General features: G+C 37.0%; 2 protein-coding genes across 6 annotated transcripts; both read right to left on the bottom strand.

The window, feature by feature from the left end:
• Positions 1 to 488: 488 nt before the first annotated feature.
• On the bottom strand, positions 489 to 10,889 carry LOC105160225 (DNA (cytosine-5)-methyltransferase CMT2). Of its 2 annotated transcripts, none has more exons than XM_011077505.3 (22): positions 10,752 to 10,889; positions 9,770 to 10,200; positions 8,960 to 8,994; positions 8,766 to 8,874; positions 8,342 to 8,449; positions 8,139 to 8,258; positions 7,516 to 7,609; positions 6,373 to 6,602; positions 6,211 to 6,276; positions 5,891 to 6,127; positions 5,534 to 5,592; positions 5,381 to 5,447; positions 4,566 to 4,895; positions 3,306 to 3,374; positions 3,146 to 3,232; positions 2,983 to 3,070; positions 2,476 to 2,597; positions 2,312 to 2,410; positions 1,703 to 1,746; positions 1,543 to 1,612; positions 1,346 to 1,449; positions 489 to 1,081 (listed from the first exon to the last, which is right to left on the bottom strand). In XM_011077505.3, exons 2-22 carry the CDS (start codon positions 10,187 to 10,189, stop codon positions 904 to 906), a joined length of 2,736 nt encoding a protein of 911 aa, XP_011075807.1. In that variant the 5' UTR covers positions 10,190 to 10,200; positions 10,752 to 10,889; the 3' UTR covers positions 489 to 903. The 2 variants fall into 2 exon arrangements, with proteins under 2 accessions (XP_011075807.1, XP_011075808.1); XM_011077506.3 differs by having other exon boundaries at positions 6,373 to 6,590.
• Positions 10,625 to 15,812, bottom strand: LOC105160226 (Tudor/PWWP/MBT superfamily protein). Of its 4 annotated transcripts, none has more exons than XM_020693355.2 (5): positions 15,312 to 15,812; positions 15,004 to 15,224; positions 13,157 to 13,629; positions 12,610 to 12,870; positions 10,625 to 12,103 (listed from the first exon to the last, which is right to left on the bottom strand). In XM_020693355.2, the coding sequence occupies exons 2-5, from the start codon at positions 15,207 to 15,209 to the stop codon at positions 11,004 to 11,006; spliced, it is 2,040 nt and encodes a 679-aa protein (XP_020549014.1). In that variant the 5' UTR covers positions 15,210 to 15,224; positions 15,312 to 15,812; the 3' UTR covers positions 10,625 to 11,003. The 4 variants fall into 4 exon arrangements, with proteins under 4 accessions (XP_020549014.1, XP_020549015.1, XP_011075810.1 ...); XM_020693356.2 differs by having other exon boundaries at positions 15,004 to 15,236; positions 15,340 to 15,812; XM_011077508.3 differs by having other exon boundaries at positions 15,004 to 15,236; positions 15,475 to 15,812.
• Between the last annotated feature and the right edge of the window lie 340 nt (positions 15,813 to 16,152).

The raw sequence follows: 16,152 nt of genomic DNA, 5'->3' as shown, positions 1-16,152 counted from the left end.
AAAGAGGAAAACCGATTGTAAGGGAGACTTATGTTTTTATCATTTTAATGAAATATCTGTTCTTCTCATCCACTTTTCTCTCTAATTCTCCTCATCTCCATTCTGAGTTTCTTACATTTTCCGGTGAACAAATTACAACTGCGACAATACGCTGGCAACCCAACCATTTGGCATTTATACATTTTAGGGATAATTACATTTACAACCCTTAATTGACACTTCATTTACATAAATTGTTTGTCATTTTTATAATTACACATGCATCCATCAAAAAATGTTTACACAAACTACCCTTATTTTATCAAAAAAATTACATGTATTCTCAAAAACATCAATATTATTACACAAACTACTCTTATTCTTTCGTTGATTTATGTAATTTTGAAAAAAACATAATAATTTATGTAAACAGACCATAGATTAGGAAGTGTAAATGTAATGTAATAATCCCTGGCTCTAAAAAGCAGAGCACAAAAAGAGTGCACACATTGAGCTCAAACAGATTAGGGTAGTAGTTCATTCCTTCATTCAGAGAGCTAATACACAGTACAGAAAAAGAGTTTATGACAAGTTTTTTTCAAGTTCTCATAAGAATAGCGTTGTTGCATCGTCATGTTTATTCCTAGGCATCAACAATCGGGATAACTCTAGGATGAATGGGCATGTCGCTCCCTCCCGATTCTTTCAAGATCCTTGTAGCAGAGGTTGATGGTAGAAGCATCTTACCCTCCTAATCCAAGGGACCAAATGGGCAGAAGGCAACAAAACCAATCCATCTTAGAATGACCCAAGAACAATAATTTAGCATATCCTGCATCCTAATACTCAATCCTCACAAAGTTGAAGTAATTTTTGGAGAGAAACATCATCTCCCAGTCTATTGTACAATACAAGGACGAATAGTTACTGCTCAGACTTAATAAGTAAAGATTGCAACTGAGTAGTTGTGGAATGGGAGAAGTTGGGGGGAAGAGTCATGAGATGTTCATCTCCTCCACTCAGCTTTTGCACTGCCATTCCCAATGAATATCCTAGCGCACGTCCAACTGAAACAGCTACTGCATTCCCCACTTGACTGTATCTGTTAGGACAAAATTCACAATGCAAATCCAGGTACAGTGAAGTTGAAGTTAAAATTTGCAGAAGACACAGATAACAAAACAGACAGAAGCAGTTTGAATATGTGCTTAGTCAAGGAGGAGGTTCATAATAGAGTCGCAAACTTTAAATGCTTAGTCTCAGAGGTTTAGTTGAAAAGTAAAATGGCAATCTGATTTTTTTTCTCAAATGTTTTGGAGCATTGCATTCACAAAAAAAAAAAAACAAATCCTGAAGTAATAGTCACCTTTCTTTCAATTTTCCACAGAACTTATAATAGTCGTGAAAGCCTTGCAGCCTTGCACATTCACGTAAGGTGAGGAGCCTATCTTGTTCAGGGTGTAAAACTGCCTGGATTGAGGGAAAACGATACAAGAATTAGCCAAATTTTACCATTGGCCCACCTAAATAAGTGAATGAGGAGAAACGGATAAAAGTGGTGACCCGCATATGGGGATCCGGAAAACAGAAGACAGTTGGTACAGTCTCATCCCACCACAATCGTCCAAATGGTCTGCAGTTTTCAGTTGAAAGAAAAAGAACCTCATCAGAATGCAAACAAGAGAGAATATCTCTAAACTGCTTTTCTGTCAAGTAAACTCACTTTGTGGACTTCCCATCACGGAAATTAATAGCATAATCAGGCACCTGATAATGGGCAAAAACAAAGTGCAAGAGCACGTTAAAGCATCATAAAATTATAATAATATTTATAATCCAAAGTAAATAAATATAAAAGAAATGAGAAAGAAAATGTGATATTTAGTGAAGGTCAATTGACAGACAGTTCTTTCCCATAAATTGATTTTTGGAGAAAAAGCGCACCTAGAGGAATAAAAAATGGTTTGAGATGCATGTTTGAAAGGATTATTCTGGGGGGATAAAAGTAATGGTTATTCATATCTTTCAGGGTTAGAATAGATGAAAGAGATTCCGTAATTTAAGGAATTTTAGATTAAGGATATACAAGAAATATATGGAAAATAAAATTTGAAGGAATTTTTCTATTATGTCAAAAAACATAAATTTTGGAGAAGATTCTGAAAAACATTTTAAACATGAAAGTTGTTAAATCAATGAGACTATGAGCCAGTGGACATTTAAAATACCAGCTAACTAAACTTAAAACGAGAAGCATAAGTATAAATTGAGATAAATTTCAAAAATAAAGTCAAATGAGAATTTCGAGCTATAAATTCACAATTATTTTTACCCATGGCTTGCCAGATGGCATCAAATCTGGCTGCTTTGCACGTCTGACCCTATTGTCTGATCCAATGATAATGCCTGGGAGGTCTCTAAAATTTGCGCCCTGTGGAATGAAGTACAGAATCACCAGGAAGCCAAACATATTGCACTGAATCTCACTGAACTAACCTTTCTTTTCGGTATCTTACAAACACGCATATAGTCATCATCACTTAAAGGATAAGGCAGATGATCGTACAGAACTGGATTCTTGCCCATACTTGTCTCACAGGAAGATGAACCCATCATATCTTGAGAAAAAGATAAAGGAAAGTTACTGGAAGTCCATTCTATCAATGTAATAATTCCCAACCCCCCACCTACTCAAACCTGTAAGATTAGCATTTGATTTTGTAAAACTGCCCAAATAAGCGAGCCAAGTTCTTATTCACAAGTTTTAACCCTGTCAGTTGCTGAATTGTAATTATTAGTTCACCCTGGCCCATGGATGCAATCAAATTCACCAGTGAGCAATGAGGTAACTGATCTTTTCAAACTCCGGTATTTTTACATCAACTTTCTTTTCTGGGAACCAGAAACTCTTATGGATATGTTATTAACGGCTCTAATTGATAGGTATTCCAAGTACACCTAGCCGCATGCCAGTAAATTGAAAGGTCAATGATAATGTCCTACCAAGTTTAGCTGCTCTGATATAATTTTGAAACTCAGTTTCAGGGGCTTTTCTGTATGACGTCTTGTCCCGTTTCTCATCATTTGCAACCTTAAATAGAAAGAAAATATGATCTAAGTATATAACTAAAGAACTAGATTAAAGTGTCAACTAAAAGAAGCGTACAGGAGGAAGATCAGAAAGCGCGTCACTGAGCACAATGATTTTTTCTAGATTCCGAGATTGTCCTTCATCGTAAGCAACAACATTACGCTGCAAGGTGGAATTAGATTAGCACTAGAAATTTATTACGTAATCACAGAAACATGAGAAAGATATTGAGCACCTCAAATTCACTAGGAAATCCATACTGGATTACCACATCATGTGTTGGAAGAGGAAACTGGGGCAATACCTGTCAGCCAAACAATATTCCAACACAAATTCAATAAAATTAAACAGAAATCTCTAGCCTTCCATGAAGTTTGTAACATGTGATTGTTTGGCCTTCTGACTAGAATCACAGCAACCTCAAGACGAGCATTGCTCGTAAACAAACCATAGAGAACATGGACATACATAGAAAATATTTTTGTGCATGATGTACATGTCAATCTACCTTTTCGCATGAAATCATAGCATCTCTCACCCAAAAATAGCTACAGTTGGTGCTTTTATCTGTGGTAAATAGTTAACTTCATGACCAGAGTAAAAAGGAAGAAATGTATCTAAGGTGTTGCATGGAATGGGTATGAGAGATTGAAGGAACGCTGTACCCGATTAATCAACTGAATAATAACAAAATACTTCGTTTTAATCTTTCATGAATTAATATTCAGTTTCAGTCAGGTTTTAGCTTAGATAACTATACCAACCAGATGTTGAATTTTTATTCTATATACACCTACTAGATTAATTGAGCAACTAACAGATATGTAATATTATAAAAGTTCCATGTATTATTTTCATTATGTAATATGTTATATTCAAACTTCACTGATATTCTTCTTTAAGTGTTGGTAAAACCAAAAACTTTACCAAGCATATCAAAATATTTTGGAGCCAAAATGGACCAATTAAGTTAGTCTATATATGGTATAGAGGAACAACTTTACCATACTTATTAAATAACAGAAATTTCAATTTGATTTGGTTTGGTTGGTTCAATTTATGAAACTTGCACTCCTATTCCTCCTTCAATAAAAGAATAATTACTTAAAAGTATAGAGTTTCAGTGACACGAAAACAAGCAATGAAGTTGGAATTTTTGTGAAGGTTGTGGAATTTCTATAAATCTCATAAAATAGAGACAGAGATATGGTGGACTAAAAAGGTGAATGAAAATGAAGATAACCTAATACCACGCTAGCAGATAATTTGATCTAAATCACCTTAAGATACGCGTTGGGAATGGATAAATTAACAACAATAACAAAAAAGAGAGAAGCAAAGTTGCTCGGAGGAGAGCATGTAAATTATGTTGACTTGTAAGTGAGAGAAGAAAAATTACTGATAGGATAACAGTGGAACAACAATTTTAACATTATGTAAGATTTCATCACCAAGACATACCAAAAGTGCCAACATAAGAATTCAGAATACTTGCCTCATGAGTTTGAGCACCCCATAAGAAAACACGCAAGCGAAATTGAGGAAGTCCATAGCAACCGGCAGCCATAATCCCAAGCCTGGCTTGGTATTGCATACGAACCAAACGGCTCATAGCATATCTTCCTAGACAGCCGTTGGCAAACCTCAAGATATCAATTACATTTTCCATTAGAACAAACTTTGGCCTTAAGAAATCAATAATATCCATGAAAATTACAATTTGGCGATTTCTTTCATCATCAAGAGGAGAATCAACATTTCTGAACCGGTTGTAGCCACTAATTCCTTGGCATGGAGGACCACCACAAATTACAGCAACATCTCCCTGTGATAAGTTAATACCATAGGGAGGGAAAATCAATGGAATCATTACAGCTCACAGTCACAAAATAATATTCAATACTTCAGCAAGAATAGTTTCATCTAAACAGTGTTTTCAATCACACGGGTATAGCAACCCTGTAATGAAGATTCATACACTTCCTCATCCATCCATACAACATGAAGAATATGAGAACCAACAATGACTTTTTTCAGTATTATTTACATCTCCCAATTCTTAAATATTTTCAGTTAAGGCCTTTTTTATTTTTGTTTCAGGTTTTTCTTTTTTATTATTGTCCCACAGGAAACAATTGCTAGACAATCATAAGCTGTTTCCATTTTTCCAGGTTTTTTGTGATTATTTTCTTGCCATAGAACATTACTATATGCTCTAGGACCTGTCTTTAGTCAACATAGATCGACTAGCATATCTTCATTTTCAAATATACAACAAGTAAGTCTGCTACATAAACAGTTCCTCCATACCGGACGTGGCAGTATTTTTGCTTTCATTCCCTTTAGTATGAAATCCCGTATCCGGTCTTGGCATTTTCTAGAGAAGAGAAAGAAAAGAAGTCATCAGTGAGATAATTCTCATTTTATAATTAACAGCTGTGGATTATATCTGACACAACATACCTCAAGCTCTCAATTGGCTCCCATGTATCATCACTTGGACCATATCCAACCCACCGCACCTAAAAGACATACAGGTGTCATAAAACTGATAAAGGCATACCATCACATGTTTAAAACAAAAGTAGCATTCGAAATGAACGGCAAACATCATACAAACTGGTTCACTTGTTTTCCAGTAGTGATCAATAACCTCAGTACTTACTACCAGAAAAAAGTGAATCACTTGTAGCCCATTTAAAAAAAAATGTAAACTTAGCATGAGAACTATTAGAGTGTTGTGCTCCTAAGCTCTTTTTGCAAAATGAAGAAAGTAGATTGAGGGTAAATAGCAATGCCTTCTAATTTTTTGTGGTTTACCTTAAACTTAAGCCCCCGCTTTCCCATTTCGGTGGGGTCACCATAACATATATCTACTAGCTTTTCAACTTCATATTCGTCAGAATTTTTGTGATCCATTTTTGACCGTTTGACTTCATCAGTTTCTCCAATTATCCTTGGCCTAAGTTCTTTACCTTCATGGCTCCCATATCGTTTGCACATGCAGTCCCATTCTTTCAACAAATCAAGAAGATCCTCTGCCGATTCATTCCTTATCTGTCGAAGAGGAAGACACTTGAAAACTCTAAATGTTCTGAAAAACTCAGAGACTTGTAAGCGAAAGACAATTAAGCACCCACTTGTGTCTCGGGATGGTTTAGCTTCAAGCTTTCACATGCTGCTTTATCAATGTCAACCGCCCATCTCTTTTGTAGGTGAAAAGAAGTCATTTGCCAATAATTACCAATGCTGAAAATATGGCATTCGTGAAGTTTAAATTAAAAGTCCTGATATATTATTACCGTCACAAGATCCACACCGCATGCTTTAGTGCCAAGGCACAGCCCTGTGGACATTCCGCCACAACCAGAGTACATATCCAATAACGCTAGCTCAGGTTCGCAAACATCATTACTGGACGCTCCATCTGCAGTACACTTTCTGCCTGTTTTACAGCTCATATCCTTCTTTTTGGCTGACATCATTGGAGGACTGGTGAGAGAGGTCAAACTACTGTCATCTGCATTATCATCTTGGTGGATTTGGAGGTTAGAAAAGGTGATAATTGATTACTGAGCAATTTCTAGAAAGAATTAGCCAAATTACTGAAAAGAAATGGGGTCAAACAGTTGGCTAGACTGCTACTGGCCTTTGCACAAGACTAAGCTTTTGAAGCTTGTCTTGACATCTTAAGAAGAAAAAGTAGGAATTTGATCGCATCCATAACAGAGCATCAAAAGAAGCAGTTTGCAATAAGCACAGCAGAAACTGAATTTGTTTGTCTTTCAAACACTCACTATTCCGGATTTTTTCTTCTGTAGCAGTGCTCATGTTTGATTTTCCTCAATATACCCAAATTTCATTTATAGTCTTATTGTTTGTATGAGATGACATCATGAACCCCGGCAACAATTTTACAATGCCTACATAACATAGTGAGAGCTCACCTTTCCCCAATCTCAAAGCCACTTAGTACTAAGAGGAGCCAATACCACCATATTTGTAACTCTTTATTTCCACAAACAAGGCAATACTCCAAACTTGAGGCTAAAGACAGGTTGTGGGGCGTGTGAGTTTATAGTAATGTTTTCCTTCTAAATCAAATCTATTTATGCTAAACTAAGGTTGTCTGCCTTGGCCGCCTAGCTTTTATCAAACAAGTAGATACCTCACTATTTGATTTTACATTAGGGTCAGGCAAGACATTGTCAGCCACCAAACATAGCAAACTGAAAATGAAACTTTCACTTTTCGAAAAATGCATCTATACAATCTAGTCTTAAAGATGATGGAAAAAATTAGTACAACGACTTGCTGAAATATCCTCCTGGTTACCAGAAATAGCAGACATACATAAGAAATAGAACTGAGTATAAAAAAACTACAACAAAAGGCATCACAGCTTGCGCTAACTCTACAATGTGACACCAACTATTCCAATTTACCTGTGATGATTACACTGAATGTTGAGTAATCCACGGAGTATTTCATATCAAAATAGAAGTCACAAGGTGGAATAGATTTTTCTTTGAAATTTACCTACAAGAAAAAGAATGTCAATAACATTGTTAGAACAACTAAAAAATAAAATAATACAATTATTATTCAGTATAGAGATGATTATAATTTTTGGTCACTCATCTTTGCCACTAATTGATTTCACCCCTGTTGTGTGAAGCACTTATCAAAATTGGTCCCTAACTTTTGATAAAGTCAATCCTTGCCATCAACTCTTAGATAATTGATTTCGGACTTGCACGTGTGAGGGACTAAAAATTGAAGGTTCAAACTTTAGGGACCACAAGTATTAGATTTCCACGGTCATGCCCATTGTACAAGCGCAGTTTTTTATAACTTAACAAAGCTAAGGTGGCCATGATCATTTATTGTAAAATGGAAATAAGATAAACTGAATCTGGCAAGGTCTAAACCAAATGGACTAAAATTGAATTGGTAGAAAAGATGAGGGACAAAATTGTAATTTCTACTGTCCAATATAGTAATGATGCTTAAGTAAGGAATACATAGCAAACAGTTATAAGTTAAAGAATACAAACTTGAGACATACATTTGGTGCTATTTGAACAACTTTTACTTTTGAAACTATACAGTCTAATAAGTTGTCGTTCATCAAAGTAGAATAGAACAACCGTTTCTTGTCATGGGATCTCCCATCATCCTTTATTACCTGAGAAGGAACAGAATCAGAAAAGGCACAGTATTAAGAAGCAGCACCAAAGCGACAAAGTAATAAAGTATAATTGTTATTACCGTATCTTCAGCTCTGAAAAACCACTGAACCCTAAAATACTCTTCACCATCTGTTGTCTCAAAAAACTCTAGAATTTTCCCAATATAATTAGAACCTCCCTTTGGACCCTATTGAGATAGGCATGGATAAGAGTAGGAAAAATTAGTAGCAACAATAATAACTGTAGAAGCTGGCCTTCAGTAGAAGATGAGCTAACCTTGTAACCATTTCAATACCCAACATTATGAGCAGTTTCCAATATGTCAAATAAACATGTTAACTCAATTAGTAAACTTTGCAGTTGTCTAATCCAAGGACATTCTTATTTGGCACAAAAACGAAGGGAATTCCTTTAATAAAACCCAAAATATTTCTGCAAGCTTGAGCACCCTATGTTCGGAAGCTCACCATTAACAAAAGTCAAATTTTAGAGGGAACACTTACTTTGACATATGCACAATCCCCAAGATCAAATACGGTCTTCAGTATTTCAGCTTGAGAATAGTGGCACTTAATATTCAAAACAAGCTCCTCATCGTCATCATTAGCAACTCTGCAGAAGTTGCAACAGCCTTGAGATGAAATGCAAGATCACTAAATATCTCATAATATTAAAAATGAATTTTAATATCACTTACTCATGTTTTGATGATTCTCGATTATTTTGTAGACCCTACAACACAAACAACAAATATAGTCATTTATTTATAAATTAATAACAAACCATATTCAGTATCATATAGCTTGATACCTATGTAGCCACATTTCCTCTAAACTAATGCTACAAACTAAAAACTTCACTTACTCTGTTTTATATCAATTGTTGAAATGGAAAATTAAAGAGAAGCATATGGAGCAAAAACATGCTTTTTTGTTCAAAGCGTAAGCAAGACTCTGTATGGGTTTTCTGCATGGTTCAGGCGATATATTCAAGTGAATATTTGATTCTTGTATTTCATTTTTCTCTTGCTAAAGGAAGGGAGATTTTGTAAGTCTAGGCAGGTGTTTTCCCAGTGACATAAAACTTTGAGCTACGCAACTACCATTTTTATTTGATTTTTTCATGCATTTGGTGTTCCAAAGCGTCCAAAATCAACTTTTCCTATCCAAGTAGCCTCGAACAAGACATGCTTGAAAGCTTCGGTAAGTTTTTCTTGGAAAATCCAAAAGATATCTAATTTATGCACTAGAGATGAAACAGATAAGCGTCAAATTATAAGATTCTCCACAAACAAAGGATCCTGCAGATCAACCAATACTCATTCAAGGCATTTCACGCTTATATATCTTATTGTGTCACATTAAAATGTGAACGCTGCGAGTCAGATGCTTTCTGACATACCAAAGTTGCCCATTGCTATGTCATCAATTTGATGCATCGTAAATAGTTCAAACCTTGGCAGAAACACTAGAAGGAGTGACTGAAAACATACTACCGCAGCACAAACCTTAGTTCCCTCATACCGCCAAGGCCAACGGCGTCGAGCTTCATCCTCGGGAATTGGGTCGCCTATAAAGAAGGAAACCTTTTTTCCACTCTTGCGCTTCTTCGATGGTGGAGATTTCTGGGTAAAACCATTCAATTTGGCAGAATTTATCTGTTCAGCAGTGGTGTCACCTCCAGCATTCTCAACCAATCTCGGGGAGCGCCGTCGACATTGAGTTGCTGAGCTCCTGAGCTCTTGTATTTTCCGGTTAGAAGCTTTGGCTGCGGAGACGGCATTGGATTTCGGAGCATCATCCATACCAGCACTGGGTTCATCCCTACTGTTGGGGTGAGGAGTAGCAGGGTCAGAGTTCCGAGTGAGCTGAGAGTGAGCTGGAGCTAACGGCGGATTCTGAGAGTGGATTCGAGGCATATCCGCCATTGCTGAAATTCCTGGGAAGTTGGGAAAACAAAGGAGAGCTGTAAATAGAATGTGGGAAGGAGTAAATATAGGGAGGAGACATGGGTATTGTGGTAAATGTGCAGCCTAGAAGAGTTGTGGGCGGGATTTGGGCGAATTATTTGAAAAACCTCATTAAAAAATTGATGCAGACCAGACCAGAGTTTTAAATTGTTGCGGTAATTATATATAGAAAATAAAAATTATTCATACACTCAATAAATAAATAATAATAGAAAGATAATTATTTAGTAAATAGAAAGGCTGGATATGAATAATTGTTTTTGCATACGGACATAGTTCAAATGCAAAACTATAATCTATCGTATGGTTTATTGTTTTCGTACCAATAATATAATATTTCATTTTCTGAGTATAAATATCTGACCACGCCCACTACCTACAAACAAAGAAATCTTCCACTACAAATGATCAACACTTAGTATAGTAAACCAATGGACACGCAACAAAATTAGTAACTGATGTACATTCCATGAGTATAAAATCTACAATATGTGTTCCTATCTCCTGCAAATCAAAGCACCTTCTTATGATGCCATACAAAGCTCACTCTTCCTCAATAATTGTTCGCGCCTTCATTTCTGCTGCACCAATTTACATTTGTCATCTCAAACTACACAACAAGACCAGGCCTTCCTTTTTCTGCCAAAAACTCAAGAATCAAATGGGGCTTCAGGTAGAAGACAGTGAGGTTAATTAAATTATTGCTCTCCTAAAATTTACATGCACCTACTACCAATCCATATCTATATAATCCACACACCCCCGCATTTTATTAGTGATGGCGACCAACCAACTCCTCATGTAACCTACTAAATACCAAGTTAACAGGTATGCAAGCTATGGTCGTGGGTGCGTTTTCGCTTTTGATGAGCCCACCACTTCTCGGATCACTCTGCTGCTTCTCTTCGAATGCAATTGATGAAAGTGTTCTTATCTTCTGACTGGAGGATGGACTATTTTTCTTAGGTGAATTTCTCGAGAATTTCCTATCCACCGGATACTGGGATAAGCTCTTTCCCATCATATTTGCCTTCTGACTGATGCTTCCCTGATCTGATCCACATTTAACTTCTCTGTTCTCATCACCGGATTGAGCATGTTGCTTACTGTCCCCACTCAATGTCGACGACAAAAATGGGCGTGGAACACGGAAATTTGCTGTCCTACGACCAGTCTTCCATACCGAAGGAAGTGCAGTAGGACTCTCCAGGGGTTCAGGGATAAAATAATCAGTTGCAGAAAGAAGGTTTTCCGACAAACCACTTTCAAGAGCTTCGATTTGGATGGGATGACCTACTATAGCATGTCCATTTAACTTGCTCATCAATGAAATCATGGGCACATCCCTCCGATAGTTGTTGGCCTGAACTTTCAAATCCACATCTATCAGAGTGATCCTACCACCAAAACGATGCCTCGCGACAAGCAAAGGATCAACATACTCCTGCCGGTCCTCCCAATAACCTCTCATGGATGATGGGCTATTCCAAGCTAAGCCCTCCAAATCAGCAATATCACTAGAACTGTGCTGGCTGGTTGGACCATATCTGGATATATGGGTCCTAAAACTTTTATCAATCGAATCAGCCTTGAAACCATTATTGGTCCAGTTGGAATTTCTACTGGTCATATAAGCTCTGGAAACTTCTGCATCAGTTCTGTCGAGAGACCTTTTTCCAAGATTGCGGTTATTTCTTTTCCCTTTGAGCTGCCATTTCGAAACCCCCACACTGGTTGATACACGGCCATGGGAGAAGCCATCAACAAATGCTAATTCATCAAGGTCATCACTACTGCTAATGCTTCCATGCTCTTCTTGTGCTTCAATTATCCGTGGATATTTAGGTCGCAATTCTATAGAGGCAGAGCCATCTGTAAAAACCAGAAACAACTGTTGCTTATAATGAGCGGACCATTATTATTTGCTACAACCAGTCATCATTCTCCGGTGATAGAAGTACTCAACCAAAGATATTAGATTAAATAAACAGACAAGAATCAGATCATAAACCAGGAAAATCACTGAGCATAAAACAATGACTAAAAGAATATTGCCTTGCTGACATCACCGTCCAAAAGTACTTCAACAAATGATGAATACCATTAAGGCAAATGGAAAATATTCTTGGCCATGACTCCAAAACAACTTAAATATATATTATAGACAGATTTAAACACGATGTAGCATGCTAGACGAGTCATAAAATTACAATGTTATGTGGGAGAGAAATTAGGAAATGGAATGCTGTAATTGAGCAAGATGATCGTGCATGTCTTCGGAGTAGAACTATGAGCATAGAAATAAAAGTAGGCTGTATTTAGCTGTATAAAAAGTCGGTAATGCTGACAATGAAGTGAAAGATAGAAAAAGATTTCACCAGAAAGTGCAGTCATCTCGTCATCTGAATCAGAATCCAGGGAATCAGTTTCAGAACAATCTGTTTCAGTATCCTCCGTAGACCCAGAAATGTGATCTTCACCCACATCAGCAGGATAGCCACTTTCTTCAAATTTGGAAACTGGTATCTCCATCTGGGAGGATAGAGTCTGATTATCATTTGAATAATCCCCAGAATCATATTGCAGGTAAGCATATCTACTCCTCTTCGCTCGAGATGCAACTCCAGAAAGCTCCACTCCTGATAGGGATAGAAACATAATCATAATCAACCTGGATTATAAAAACCAGTAAATCAATGCTACTATAAGCACTTAAAAAGGAGACTAGGCTCTACTATGCCTCTGATGAGATATTTGCAGACTATGTAGCCTCTGATGAGATATTTGCAGACTATGTAACCTTTTCTCCTATTGTCTAACAGACATCCCGCTTTCAACATAACTTCATCTCTATAAAAATATAACTTAAGAGCGCCCAAGAGTAAAGGTTATAGAGAAAATAAAGCTAATAAGGAGAAAGCTTACTCGTTGGTGCACCAGTGCGAAGCCCAAAGTCTTGCAAGCCTCTCATCCGAGGTAGCACACCGGCACTATCATCATCTCCACTCAATTGATTTCCCTCCCTGACTGCCTCTTCTTGTGGATGCTTGTCTATCACATTCTTCTCTGCAAGAGATGAACCAAGCCTCTCAGATAGCAGATCAGATCTCGGATCTTTTTGATTCCCACCTCCATTTTCCAAGTACTCTGAAGAAGTGACAGCATCTGGTGACATTTTGATCCTAGCATTAGGAGAATTTCCCAATTTTCCATATTTCTTCTCCAATAATTGCCTCTCCAATTCAAGTGCATGCAATATTGCATCTTCCCGGCGTGCATATTTCTCTCTTTTCTTTGGAGGCATACCCTGCGTGGCTTCAGCCCTTTCTATACAGTCATCAAACTCACCACATCGGAACGCCTTTACACGTTTTGACTTCTCCAAATTGTACCAGTCCCTAACAATACATATTGCCGGAAACATCAAATGAAAATGTAAACTGTGCAAGAAATTCCAACATGTATATGTCTTATGAATTTAACTACAAAAGCAACTAACAGCTGCAGAAAATACAATGAATTATTCATGCGATGCATTTAATGCAATGATCTTAAGTCGAGGAAATAAAACCACCCTACGAATAGTAAAACACAAGCATGCTTAGTTCTTCAAATAGGTCAGACAGAAAATAATTTTACAGCTCCCAAGCTGCATATGATTTTAGTAATGCATACTGGTATTCCTAAATCTCCACTTTTATGTCAGCCATCTATTAGTCCCTTGCATCACCTATTTATATATATATATATATATATATATATATATATCATGGTTGAAAAACATAGATACCATAGAAGATCTTTCAAGCAGATATAACGCTTCTGGTGCCTAGCAAACCTCACACTTTATTGTCTTACCACCAATACTTGAACATATGAGAAAGCTATGAGCATTTCAGAAGAACTCCATTTTCATTTTTGTTTAGCCGTAATTTTTCTATTTAAATTAGATGTTGCGCGATAATTTAACATCAAGCAAGACGGCCATTTTCTTCCCCATGTCTTTCATGCTTGGCCATTTAGATACTGTCCCTCGAAACACAGTAATATAATGCATTATGTCCAACATGAGCCTCAACCAAGCTCCCCAACCCTATAACTGATTCCATTAGAATGCATTGAGAGGCAAAATAAGAAAAAGAAGCAATCATTGTCTCCAACTTGATAACAAAAGGAAACAAAATATGGGTAAAGCCATCTGTACCATTTTAGACAAGTTAACAAAATAAAGCAACTAATCCATCAATACATCACAGGATTAAAGTCAGAACATTGAGATCTTCCACTATACAAATATTCTTTAACCAGAGCTATGTCACAGCAAGATGATTGACAAGAGAGATAAACTAGAGAGAATATACAAGAAAGACAAATTTGAAGTAGATATTTAAACATACTGTCAAAGGAAACCTGTAGCAGAATTAAATGAATGCTGTTACATGTGCAGATAACAAACAAATACTACGGATGCACGAGCTATGATAACTATCATATGTTCAATTACTCTGCTACATAACACAATCTCATGACTCTGAAGCATGTACATTATTGTTGTAAGTTTCATACTATCAATTAAAAACATCAGTAATTTGTTTCCCTAGTATTGCGCATTGAATATGAATTCAATCAAAAACAGTCCAACAGATCAAACAGTCAACAGCCAGTATACATCCATTAGCAATGGCAGCCACAAAAATCAGACAGTAATACAACTAGAAATGTTGTATAAAAGTTTTGACCAGAAATGAAATATTAAGTTCATTCGGACTTACACACTAGCATCTTCCCTCCCAAGAAGCTTGACTGGAGTTCCAGAACGTGGAGATGTTATATGAGAAGACGACAGCTCTTCGGGACCGAGTATTTTACCAGGCCACCAAGACCCATTTCGTCTTCGAACCCACACTATACTCCCCACACTACAATCCACAACTCCTCCTCCTCCTCCTCCTCCTCCTCCTGTTTCTGAGCTACCCATCCTTCTCCCTTCTCTCTACACAAATATCTGATGTGATGTGTATATATGAAAAAGATACAAGTATAAGTATATAGACAAAATAAATCCTGTTCTCCTACCTACCCTTATTTTATGCTTGTTTTTTGCTTACTCTATTGATCTTTTATCCAACCGAAGTCAGTATTGACGCCTCAAAGGAAAATGATTATTTCATAACCCTAAAATACGCAAATCATTCAAAAGACAGAAGAATAACGCAAATCAGAGAAAGTACAGAAAACTGCACCAGCTGCCGAATTTAATGATCAGGAGTAAGAAAATCAGGAATCAATTGACTAGCCACCGGAAAAGAAGAGGGAGAAGCGGCAATTTGCAAAGGGGGTAGCAAGAAGTCTGCATTTTGAGGATCTAAGCGGAGTAATTGGGGACAAAGCTAGGGTTAGGGTTAGGGTTTCCATTCAAAAATTTAGGGGGATTTCATATTTTGGGGGAATTCCGGTAAAATTACAGGGATTGATTGGCGGTTTGAATGGAGAGAAGAGGGGAATTTCAGATATATATATAGAGAGAGAGAGAGATATAGAGAGAGAGAGAAAGAGAGGGGATGTGTATGTATGGGGGGGGGGGGTATGTATGTATGTATATATGTATGACAGTATGAGTGCGTGTTGATTGACTGACTCTGCTTCTGGCGCACGAGTTGTGTTTAGCATACGCTAAGCGTGGGTGTTTAGTGAGTCCTCCCCACCCCCCGGCAGGCGAATGGGCCTCTTCTCTTGGGCTGGGCTGGGCTGCTTCTCTGTTTAGTTTAGTAGAAAAAGGTTAATCAATCTTAAGCCTTTTTTACTTTTAGCCCAAAATACAAAGTAATATTTATTATTATTATTTTATCATAATTATCTTAAGTAACTTTTCCTCTCCCACTCTTATTAATCACATCTTATAAAAATAGTATTCAATATTT

This window comes from Sesamum indicum, linkage group LG4 (assembly GCF_026168435.1).
Source record: "Sesamum indicum cultivar Baizhima isolate 11 linkage group LG4, ASM2616843v1, whole genome shotgun sequence".
Lineage (NCBI taxonomy): Eukaryota > Viridiplantae > Streptophyta > Magnoliopsida > Lamiales > Pedaliaceae > Sesamum > Sesamum indicum.
This window is presented reverse-complemented; position numbering and strand designations above follow the sequence as displayed.

What these genes read in the sequence shown, in the direction of transcription:
- LOC105160225 (XM_011077505.3), bottom strand. Translation starts at nt 10,189, where the DNA reads ATGGCGGATATGCCTCGAATCCACTCTCAGAATCCGCCGTTAGCTCCA. An exon ending in TTGTTCAAATAGCACCAAAT is followed by an intron (nt 7,610 to 8,138) that starts GTATGTCTCAAG and finishes TTTTTCTTGTAG; the next exon opens with GTAAATTTCAAAGAAAAATC. An exon ending in TGCCATCTGGCAAGCCATGG is followed by an intron (nt 1,747 to 2,311) that starts GTAAAAATAATT and finishes GCCCATTATCAG; the next exon opens with GTGCCTGATTATGCTATTAA.
- LOC105160226 (XM_020693355.2), bottom strand. Translation starts at nt 15,209, where the DNA reads ATGGGTAGCTCAGAAACAGGAGGAGGAGGAGGAGGAGGAGGAGGAGTT. An exon ending in TCGCACTGGTGCACCAACGA is followed by an intron (nt 12,871 to 13,156) that starts GTAAGCTTTCTC and finishes TATCCCTATCAG; the next exon opens with GAGTGGAGCTTTCTGGAGTT. An exon ending in CGAGATGACTGCACTTTCTG is followed by an intron (nt 12,104 to 12,609) that starts GTGAAATCTTTT and finishes TGGTTTTTACAG; the next exon opens with ATGGCTCTGCCTCTATAGAA.